The 12,089-nt window shown below is 42.3% G+C and overlaps 1 protein-coding gene across 1 annotated transcript in view; it reads right to left on the bottom strand.

Annotated features, from left to right (window-relative positions):
• The window catches only part of LOC144752607 (scavenger receptor cysteine-rich domain-containing protein DMBT1-like), a 1,088,995-nt gene that overhangs the window by 339,830 nt on the left and 737,076 nt on the right, over positions 1–12,089 (bottom strand). The window contains exons 47-50 of the mRNA XM_078640489.1: positions 7,931–8,081; positions 5,476–5,693; positions 3,616–3,657; positions 1,845–1,868 (exon numbers count right to left, since the gene is read on the bottom strand). Coding sequence (XP_078496615.1) covers positions 1,845–1,868; positions 3,616–3,657; positions 5,476–5,693; positions 7,931–8,081 — 435 coding nt within the window. The remainder of the gene's footprint in view (positions 1–1,844; positions 1,869–3,615; positions 3,658–5,475; positions 5,694–7,930; positions 8,082–12,089) is intronic.

Here is a 12,089-nt window from a genome sequence, read left to right as displayed (position 1 = left end):
TCCAAACCTGCTTATGCTAAGTCCATCTCAGGAAAGAAAGGGTAATAATACCCTGATGACAAACTACATTTCTGCGCAGGCCATGAACTTTCACGAGCTTTGGAGATGTGTGGTATCATTTTAGATACATGAGTATAAGTTCTCTGTAGCCCACTGTATCTTTGCAAGTCGTGGTACAATGTTGCTGCAGCTATGACCTTGCTACACAGATCCAGGATTTCTTCACAAATAACAGCTGTTATTAGAATCTGGGAGTAGATCTGTATTATGAAAACAAACTTCAAACCATGTTAAACTAGAGGTTTACCCTGTGAGGGAGCAGGAAGAATACTTAAGTTAGGGCAACGCTGCTCATTCTTTATAAATATGCCTTTTGAACTGTTAGCATTCTAGTAATGCTTATAAGAGTTGCAATGGTAGAAATTATAGAATACTAATAATTGCTAGTTACCTTGCAGGTACTCAAAAGTCGAGTAGAAATGACTACTCATCTTTCATACAGGGTGCAGAGACAGGTAGTTCTCCTACTCATAGAGATAAGTGTTGATGAACAAATGTTTACGATACTTATCTCGCATTTTTAGTTTCAGTAGTACCAATTTCTGCATCAACGGGTAGAAAGTTGGTTAAACAGACATATTGTTAAAATATATACATTCACTATTGTTGTTAAGTGCACAACATTCATGACCAATTACTAAAAATCAGTTTTTACCTTAAGGCACCCAGCACATGCTGAAGACATCAAAGTCCAGCAAAAGTGGCCAGTCAGAGTGGTAGAGTGCAGTGTCTCTCTTTTCTTTCTTACCCACAACCCCTTTTTGGGTCTCTACCACTGGAGCTCCTATTCCTGTGTATTTAGACAGTGGTGGAGGTGGTGAGAGGCAGAAGAATACATCACTCCGGTTGCATCCTGAGTATAAAGTCAGTGGCTTCTGACATCCCTCAACTCTCTTCCAGGAGCACCTTTTTCTTGAAGCCTTTTGTGGTGCTTCCTATGCTCTGGCATTGCCCCTCTACCAGCCTACCCAACCCAACAATTCAATTGCCTTGCTATTGACCAAAGGCATATACAAACATAAGGACCGGCACAAGATGGGAGAATAGAAGTTGGCAAAGAGCAGTCATTTTTAGTTCATGAGATCGTGGAAGTCTCCAGAAAACTTGAAGTCCTGCAACTAGACCATGCCCATGGAGGCATGCATTACAACCATTTTTCGGATTCTTTCTCTTCAGCACCCAATATACTTGGCTTGCACAAACTGCGTTAATAGAAATCTGAAACCCCTATCCAATGCTGTAGTTTGTTTTGGCACTAAATATGTTTACTCAATGGCCAAACTTCTGGTTAGGTCACTGTTGATTGAGTAGATTTGTCTCAAGACCATTTTGCTGTCTCAGACAGTTACTGTGGACTTTCCATTAGCATTAGATGCTTTGGATGAGCACCTCGACAAAGGAACAGATTGTGGTTCTTTCAGCCGCTCTAGCGTGAACTTGAGACTCCCCCCAACTCCTGATGCACCATTATTTTGGTTTCTTCGCTCTGAGGTGATCAGAGATGGCACTCTGCTTACACCAAATACATCGTACAAGAAACAGTTCATACACAGTGATCAACATACACATTGGTTCATAAAACAATATAAATGTATTTAGACAGTGGTGGAGGTGGTGAGAGGTTTATTATTTTTTTATTATATTATTATTATATTATATTATATAGATTAGAGAAGGCAAACTGAATAGACGCTGTACGCTAAAGAGTACTTCCATGAAAGCAGCATCAGACAAACAGAACAGGCTAAGAGGCATTAGCAAAAAACAAGGATGTGGCAACTTACCGACAGTAGTGCTCTGGACAGTACCTAAATAAATAAGTCAAAGAAAATTACTGAATTATAATTATAAGCAGACTAGCTAAATTAAATCGACAACTTGAAAGCAGAGAGGATTGACTGAACATGGTCTTCAGCTTTTCACTATACAGAATAAATCGATACAATGTTTTGATATTTACATATATACTGTTACAGATGCCTAAATATGGATGGACGTAGCTACTCTTTCCCAAGCCTGGATGCCTCTCTACATAGACTGAGCTATCAATGCAATTTTTCTTTGTACATATGAAACCTTTGCCTGAATGTCATCGCAGGACATTCAGTGGTGGTCCCTAGTGGAGTCATACATGCGTGTAATCCTTCGAAATTGTTTGTTTGTTTCTGACCTGTGTATAGCCTCAGGCATGTACATTTTTAGTTTAATGTTGTCTAATGTCAAGAATAGTTTTGCTGACAATGTCTTCGCTATCTGTTGTTACCGATGTTATAAATCCTTTGCCTGCCACTTCTACCCCGCGTTACACAGACACACTCACATGTGGAGTTTCAAATCTGGCCTTGGAATAGCTACTCTTGAGCATATTGATTTTTGTCCATTCACGTGTCTATTTCACAGCTGTGATTTGTATTACATTGTACCATGATCAGTGACATTTAGGCTGTTTTATTGTTCACGTCATGCTGTCTTCCAGCAGGACAAGGCTTACACAAAGACGAACCCTCAGTGCCCCATTATGTGCCTAGTTACATCACTAGCAGCATTTTGAGACTGTGTGTTCACCAATACGGTATTACATACACATTACCTCGCTCACTCCTGCTTGGAAAAGCAAGCACATGCTTTTTTCCCACTCTAGGCCATCATTGAATCATACATTTCTACATAGAAAGAGGAAAACATTTCTTTGCGTAATGATTTACCGAAATATTGCTTGTGGCTGTCTTGGGGGTGATTTTACCTGTTCTACTGAACTTGATCATATGTGCACCATCACCCTACACCTCTATCAATGTATCCTCTATTTTCACTCTCTCTCATTCCAAACCCTTCCTGCTACTATTATCCCCCCAAAACACCTTCCTATACTACTCCCTCTTCTACAGCGCCTGGCCCATCCAAAACATCAGTTTATCGTTGTCATCTCCCAAACACCCCAATTAAATTCTCTTTCAAGTATCTATATTTTGACTCATTCCAAACCTTATGATTCTACTCTGATTCTCTTTTTCCCTAATCCCTTTCTGTAGGCTCTTCCCTCCTCTATCTTATTCATCCCAGACCTCAATTTACTACTAGGATCTCCCAATTAGCACTTTTGGTTTTCTTCCCTCTTCTATCCCTTCAATACTGTAGTCCTCCGGCTTAAACTGACTTGTACCCCTCTATACTAACACTAATACTATATTCATATTCCCTATATTAATCCACCACTAATCCTTTTGGGCTCCGGAGTAGCGTGCTACTCGCCAAAAAGTGCCTTGAAGCCTCGTCAGGGGTAGTAAGTGCTATATAAATACAATTACAATCACAAAGTACCATAACTTAACGTTTTTGTGCTCCTGCCAACCTTCCAGCAGTTTAAGGTCACAGTGAAGTCTCTCTTGTCACCTTTGGTAGAGCTCTCATTTGACCGCAACGTCCCCAATTTCTTCCTAGTGCCTCATTTGCAGAATCCTAGCCCTAGATCTAGACATGTTGTTTTCTATGGCAGGCATACGAGAATGTGCTCTTTCATTCATTCAAACATGACAATTATGACAAAGGGCATACCTGGTACAGTTGTGTTTCTGCCACTTGCAGTGGTCCGTTGAGCTATAAAAGAGAGGAACATAGATAGTATTGAAGAAGTTGAGCTCCTACCCTTTCATGAACATTTTTCAGAATAGTTGATCGATTTTTGACAGTATTTATGGTGCTTGTATAGCACATTCCTGGCTATAAAACACTGGAGAACTATACAAGAGAGGGGGGAGCAATGTCACAGGTGCACTTAAAGCAAGTAATATTGTGCAATACAAAGAGTGAGGAAGTGTATGCAGGACAGGTAGTTACAGAAAGACTGAACAGCATTGACAGACATTCATTTTTGGCCTCAGGTTGAGGTATTTACCAGGTGTGATAAATGCTTCTTTTCCATGGTATTTACTTAGGTAATAGGCATAACATGCATAATATGCATTTAAAACTCTAGAAATAGCACGTTTTGCCTGTTTCCAAGGCCTTATGATTTTGGAGAGTTTGACTTACTGAAATCTGTTGTAGGGAAACAGCGAGATTTGTGATACTTATCACAAAGCTCAGAATTCCGATCCATGAGCACACTCCTGTTTTCACAGAGGTAGACATTTGGCTTGCTGCTTGTAATTAGCACCAAAGAACTACAGCGGCTGAGTTGTGAGGAAATCCCTTCAATGTATTCTTTATTGGATTTACCTCTTTGTTCCTCTCAATTCCTTCAATACTTTGTTGCAAAATCAACAACATTGCCTTTTCACCCCTGGTTTGCTTTGTATCTACATGGGTGCAACTTTGGATTCCATTGCTTTGATCTGTATATTATTTAGTACTATTGTTGTATTGCTACATAAAACGTTTTTTGCAAACGGGCTATTTATGTATTACACAGTAACTACTGTGTAGTTATGTAGGAATCCATTTCTCTATGAGGAGCATTTTTTGTTTTGTTAATAACTTTGGTGCCATTTGAGGAATTTTCACAAAACTTTCCCAAAAAGAAATAGTTCATCCACCTCTTCTCCTTTCTGGACATTTTTAGGGCGATATACTAAACAGGGGCGGGGTAAAAGGAGGGGGGGGGGGGGTTCTAAAACACCCTTTTTCCCATGCAATTTTCATTGGAAAAATTAAAAACAATACAGAAAAAAATGGCTGAATTCAATTATACCAAATTTGGCAGAAAGTTATTTAACCAACAAGTGTGCTATTGTGATTTATGTAAATCTGTTCAGTGATGTAATCAATGATGTCATTTGAGATATCATCAGTGATATCATAATTACATCATAGAACTTGTCATGAGTGATGTAATATGTGAGCTCATAAGCAGTCCATAGCAGATTGCAAGATATAGTTAGCATTGCTACCTATAACTGCTGAATTTGTGTCTTTTTTTTAGTTCACAATGTCACCGACATATTCAGCTATCTATAACATTACTTTGACCTTTGTTTTTTCTCAGTGAATTTCTAGTTGTTTTATTTTTAACTTAAAGTAATATTTTATTACCATACATAAAGCCAGGCCCTATGTCAAACGCCCCCCACAGGCAACCAATTCCAAGCCTTGCACGCCATTTAGCCAATCACAGCAGGGTATTGGCAACACGGTGCCTTGAGGCCAACCCTCCCAGAGACAGAGGATCCCCCTGCAGGCAGCCAATCTCACCCTGTGCATGGTCTTCCAACACATGCTGTGTGGGGTTGGCTGAGGGCCTGGCTACATGTGTCAAACTCTCCGCTGGCAGGCACCAGAAGGCAGGCGACTCTCACAGCTGAGCGCGGCATGTCATTCAAACCTTCTGTGTAAATTCTTATCACTGCTTGGCATGAAGGCGGCTATATTAGTATATTAGTACCAGCTGTCCCTCTTTACTTCAGGGGCTAAACTTACTTGTGCTACTTGTATTACACCTGTATGTGTAATAGTTGGCCTGGAACCCAGATAATGTGATGATGTAGTCACTTTTGAACAGGACATTCATTCTGTTTGACGTAGATGTGAAGCTGTAGTATGAGTCATTGCAGATTTTCCCCAGCAGAGCAGAGGTATTATGGGAACCATCATACACCTCAACGTAATCATAAATGCAACCAGGTGGTACTTCCAGGCTGAGAAAAGAAAGACACAGATCATCACATTTATTCAAGAAGAAGTGAATGACTGATTTATGCTTTGATATGCTTTGATATGTGTAAATAAGTTAATAGTAGCAGAGTTACTTCTCATGGGGTTTGAGAATGTACTTAATTTGTAATGTCTCAATTACTTACTGGTAAAATAAATAAATGCCAGCATTTGTAGAGCGCACAGCTACCTCCAACGGAAGTGTCCCGGCGCTGTCCGTATACCGCTTAGGAACCCTTCCTGGCTTTTCCCTGTGGAATGTCCACTCCTGGGCATCCCCACGGTGAAGCCAGGCATCCCAGCGCTTTTGGGGCCGTTATGGAGATTAAGCAAGCTATTGCCCAGAGTTGCAGAGTGCGACCCATGATTAGAATAGGCACCAAGGCGAGAATTATCAGGTCCGAGGAAATTGAGCCCAAGACCCGCCGAGTCGGGTATTGAACCCTGGTCCTGTCTCAACAGGCAACCAATCTCAAGTGAGCCAGCTGTAAATAAAAAGGATCCTTCCTCCCCCAACCTCCAGTTTGTTAAAAATCACCAAGCAGTGACGTTTTGTTGTTGGGCTGGTGGAACTGAGAGGGATATCAGTATGGAAAGCAGGAGTAAGGGCTCTGAGTAATGCAATTATCTGTACATAATTGAGGCATAACTTTATCACCTCCCTTCACTTTCCAATACTTTACGATTGAGAAGTACAATGGCAAAAGAATCAGGACAACTCAAAAACCTGCATGCTTCCAAGCCTAGTGAAATTTGAGTGACGAAGATACATACAGAGAGTGGATACATTAAATAATACCTATTAAATAATACCTATTGGTTCATTAAGGCCAATACTCGTCAAGCAAGGACATCTTGCACCCCAATTCCATGCCTAAATTGATAGTGATAGACAGAAGTGGGCAGGAAGCCAAAGTAGCCCCCCAATGAATCTCAGAAATAGAAGCATCCAGAAGCTCCACTTCTGAGGAGGTCATGCTTCAAGTAAACTTGCTCTCAATGCCATAAGGATTTGAGAAGTCGGAAACAGAATTAGCCATGGAAATGAGGGATCGAACCCAGTGATTGGGAGAAGAAACAATTGGCTTGTAGCCTTCTTAGCTGGGCTAAAATTGACAAATAAAGACTTAGAAACCCTGAAGGAAGCCTCCCTCTGAAGATAAACTAGAAGAGTTATTCTCCTCACATCCAAGTTATGAAGAAGTTCTTCCTCTGAAGAAGAAAAGAGGGACAAAACCGTGGAAGAATCACCGCCTGATCCCTGTGGAAAAAATAATTAATCTTAGATATTAAGGAAGGGAGAGGATGCATGACAACTCTATCCTCAAAAACTCAACAAAAAAGGAGCCTGAAGGAAAGAGTGCCCAGATCCCCCAACCTCCTAGCAGAGATAATCGACCCACCAGGAAGAATGATTGAGTGTCAAAGTCATGATATCTATATCTTGTAAAGGTGCAAATGGTGTCCACTTTAACCCCTCCAACATCAATAGCAGACCCCTAGAGAGAAAACAATGAGGGGAAGTAGAATGCACATTAAATAATCTGCTAAAGAGTCTTGGAACCAAATACGTAAAATGCACCAGATTACCCCCAAGAAACCTTCTGGGAAGCAGGTCGCCCAACACATATACTCCTCCCTACGGGCCCTTCAGGGAAAAAAATAAAAAGCATTTGCCCCTAAAATAGTTCCAAAAATACATTTATCGCCAAAATAACTACTTTGCTTGCTAATCTGCTATCACAGCTACTAGCAAACAGGAATATAGAGGTCACTAATGGCAGGGATGTAATGTATAGGGTCCATTAACATAACATGATAAAACAACATAATAACCTGGTATTATTTTAAAGGTTTGAACATCAAATCTAAATATATGACCGAGCATGTGGAGGCCTGCTCTCCTCACTAACCTATGATTGTAAGTTGGCATTTGGATGCAGCAAGTTTGTGCTAATCTTTCCTTTGTGGAATCTCTGGTAAGCCGAGAATAAACCACAAGAATACAGATGCAGCACTGCAAAGCTAACACCCCAATGAACTAAAATCAGAATCATCCATCTACTGATTCACCCAATCCTACTCATCATCTATGGAGAGGTTTAATTTCAGAAAGAAGAGGTCCACTTCTCTTGACAGTGGTAAGGGTTATATTTGGCTATGGGTATAGGTGCAAATGATTTGAGCTAAGAGGTCAACGTACATGATTTGCTTTGCTTACCGTAAACTAGGGATGATAACTTGGATGCAGAATCCGGTGTCCGCCTCTATCCTCCAGACACAATAGGCATTGTTGGGATACAGGGATGGAAAATTTGGGCTGCTAAAGGATCCAATTGGCTGGGACAGTATACCACCACATGAGTAGTTGTCTGCAAGGAGGAAGGAAAAAACACAGGTGGACTGTCTCAGTAAATGCACACTCTGTTTAGATAGAGCTACTGATGGCATATACACATGTGAAAGAAATAAACACATTCACGAAGAGTAGGCCTGTTGCCCTCTACTGTACAATTCCAGCAAATGGACAGGTATTATACCACTGCGTTGTGGAATTGCCCACTGTACACTTGTCTGAGGGAAATGGAAAGCTGTAGGGATGTCTTTGGAGGCTCGACCACTGCAAGGCCTTGCTAAAAATCCTCTGACCGTTTGGCATCAGCTATGAGGGTGGGTTGGGAGAGGAATCTTTGCCTGTCCTGGATGAGGTTGAAAGAGGGCAGTGAGATTGGAGCGCTGCCCACTCCAGGGTGTAGTGAGCGCAGCTCTGTGAGCCTGACAAAGCTGCCCACGTACAATGTAACCATGTTGGTCTTGTAGGCGGCAGCTGGAATTACTGGACATCCTGAGAACGCTGCAGTCTCTGCGCTGCTCACCCACAGGGGCTGGGCCCACTACAAACAGAGCTGCAGTCGCTGTTACCTCTGTCAGATGGGCGTTATGTATGTGTAGTGGTATTTTGTAAAGAGCCAATCGTATCCGCGCACTTGAAAAAAAACATCATTATGATGCATGCAGTATTAATGGTTCAGACTTCTAGCAACAATAATGTATCTAACGACAATGGCATTCCATACAGCAAATACCAGTTGATAAATACCTGTTTCAAAATTTAGATAAAACATTACATGAATTCAGATTGGATCTCCTCCACAGACCTCTCAAATTTATCACCACAGGATCGGGATCTCTCTGCCCTTCGGGAGAACCTGTGTGTCTTTGGTTTACATATAATACTGAATCCACATAAACATTAAACATGCTGTCAGGGGACAGAGAGTACCAATAAGGTATACCTCGGGCCCACGAGTGCTAGAGCGGAAAATGTACATTAAAATCACCTCAAATTAAAGCTGATATTTGCCTAGACAATAATGACAAAAATGCACAACAAAGTATGGAAATTGTGCGTTTCTTTAAATGTGTAACGTTAACATGCAACTTTATTATTTTGCAGAAAGCCCTCATTTCCTTCGTACATTCACTGCTCGGCAAGACTATCAGCCAGATTCATGAACGGAAAATAGGCTCGCAAAGGTCCAGATTCTCAGAATCTGGCCCTTTGCGAGCGCAATTTTTGCAATTGGGATTCATCAACCCAAATGCAAAAATCGCAAATAGCGAAATCGCTAAATTGCGATGAATTGCATTTAAGGAATCTCTATTTGAGATTCCTTAAATGCAATTCATGAACCATTTTAGAATTGCGAAATCGCTATTTTTGGCCGCTATTTACTGCGAAGTCTGACTTCGTGGTAAATAGCGAAAACGTAGAAAAATGCACTTTAGTGCATTTTTCTAAGTGGTATGTTACACACACACATGTCCAGGACATGTGTGTGCGCAACATCTGTCTACATTTACATTTCAGGGGTGCTATAGGGTGTCCTTTGGACACCCCTGGCACCCTTGAAATCACATCTTTATTTGCGATTAGCAAATTGCTAATCGCAAGTAAGTAATGACTCCCCATTCATTCCTATGGGCCTTTAGGTATTCCTAAAGGCCCATAGGAATGAATGGGGAGTCATTCCTTATTTGCGATTAGCAATTTGCTAATCGCAAATAAGGAAGCTGTAGAAATCGCAAATGAAATTGCGATTTCTACATGAATCCCGTTGTGCAAGTCCTTAATAGCGATTCCTTAATAATCGCTATTAAGGGCTCGCAAAACGGGACAATGATGAATCTGGGGGTAAGCCTCGCCGTCTCCCCGTTATCCTTTTCTTTAATAAAATGAATGCCTTTTTTAGGAAATGCAGATCTATGCCAGTTGGCCTGCTAAAGTGTGTCATCACTGTGAAATGTGCTGTTTAAAAAATTTAATTCTTTCCTTCCTCACACCACATGATTTGATAATATTTTAGATAATTTCCTCTGCCACCTGCTTATAATGCCGAATAGAAGGACAGCATATAGAAATAATCGATGTTTGCCTAAAGCCTGAACCTCATGATCTAATCAGGACATTGTAGATACAATTTTTTTTTTATTGCTTAGCGTAGTCCATTGTCACACAACGGAAATACTGAGGGCCCGATTCACAGAACTAACTTAAGACAGAATCCTAAATTTACTACTTTTGGTATTCACAGAAGTGAGGATTTTGTCTTAAGTTTGTCTTAAGACAGACTTAAGACAGACTTAAGTTAGGATTTTGTCTTAAGTCTGTCTTAAGTCTGTCTTAAGACAAACTTAAGACAAAATCCTAACTTCTGTGAATACCAAAAGTAGCAAGTTTAGGATTTTGTCTTAAGTTAGTTCTGCGAATCGGGCCAAATATAGCTAACAGTATAGGCTCTGCTAAGTTTCCGGTGAGAACCTAACTCGAGTGAAACAGCTGTACGAACGTTTAACAACACCTAGATAGCACTATGTTGACTTGTGCGTTTACTTTGGGAATTGAGAGGAGAAGCAGTAGCCCATCGGTAGATTCTTCCCCATTGGTTCGAGATGATTTCCCACACCAGAACATTGATACTTATGTTTTATAAAAGCACGTGTTTCTAACTAGAGCGGCATTGCATTTTTTCTCTATGCCACATCCCTGAGCACTTGACTGGTCTTTCTCCTCTGTCCGATTGCTGTGAGCTACTGCTGATGGTGATTGTCATTACCTGACACGTTCTTAGGTAATAAAAAGATCTTTAGTATTTCCACAACTTTCACAATCTCCATGGGGTCCGGAAATTCTGTTACAAGCCCTATTGCAATTAAGACGCAACTTCTGAGGTGAGTCTTGGTGGAAAATTACGAGAGCCTTGGTAGAGGAGGTGGGAGACAATCAATAAATCAATCAATCAAAGCATTTATAAGGCGCACTACTCACCTCTGAGGGTCTCAAGGCGCTGGCGGAGGCGGGGGGCTCCTACTGCTTGTAGAGCCAGGTCTTGAGGTGCTTCCTGAAGCTGAGATGGTCACGGTCAGTCGTAGGTGAGTGGGCAGGGAGTTCCAGGTCTTCGCTGCCAGGTAGGAGAGTGATCTTCCTCCGGAGGTGGTTCTGCGTATTTGTGGAATGATGGCGAGGGCGAGGCTGGTGGAGCAGAGCTGGCGGGTGGGGGTGTAGAACGAGAGTCGACTGTTGAGGTAGTCGGGCCATGTTCTGAAGCGCTTTGTGTGCGTGGGTTAGCATTCTGAACATGATCCTTTTGTTGACGGGGAGCCCCTGGAGGTTTATCAGGTGGGTGGTTATGTGGTTGTGGTGAGGGTTGTGGAGGATGAGTCGTGCGGCGGCGTTTTGTATGCGCTGGAGCCTCGTCTGGAGTTTGGCGGTGGTTCCTGCATATAGGGCGTTCCCGTAGTCCAGTCAGCTGATGACTAGGGCCTGGGTGACTGCTCTTCTGGTTTCTGTGGGGATCCACCGGAAGATCTTGCGGAGCATTCTCAGGGTGTTGAAGCATGAGGATGAGACGGCGTTGACTTGTTTGGTCATCGTGAGGGAGGAGTCCAGGATAAAGCCCAGGTTGCGTGCGTGGTTCCCAGCGCCGATGGCCACCAGGAGTTGTCCCAGGCAGATGGGGACTGTCCGACAATGAGGACTTCCGTCTTGTCCGAGTTGAGCTTGAGACGGCTGTGCTTCATCCAGTCTGCTACTTCTTTCATCCCTTCCTGGAAGTTGGTTCTGGCGGTGGCTGGGTCCTTGGTGAGGGATAGTATCAGCTGGGTGTCGTCGGCGTAGGAGATGATGTTGATGTTGTGTTTTCGTGCAACGGTGGCGAGGGGGCTCATGTAGATATTGAAGAGTGTTGGGCTGAGTGAGGATCCTTGAGGGACGCCGCAGATGATCTCAGTGGCCACGGAGCGGAAGGGGGGGAGGCGGACTCTCTGGGTTCTTCCGGAGAGGAATGAGATGATCTATTCCAGGGCTTTTCCTTGGATTC

The sequence above is a fragment of the Lissotriton helveticus genome, chromosome 5_1, assembly GCF_964261635.1.
Source record: "Lissotriton helveticus chromosome 5_1, aLisHel1.1, whole genome shotgun sequence".
Taxonomy (NCBI): Eukaryota; Metazoa; Chordata; class Amphibia; order Caudata; family Salamandridae; genus Lissotriton; species Lissotriton helveticus.
The sequence above is the reverse complement of the archived record's forward strand: the minus strand, read 5'-3'. Positions and strand labels throughout refer to the sequence as shown.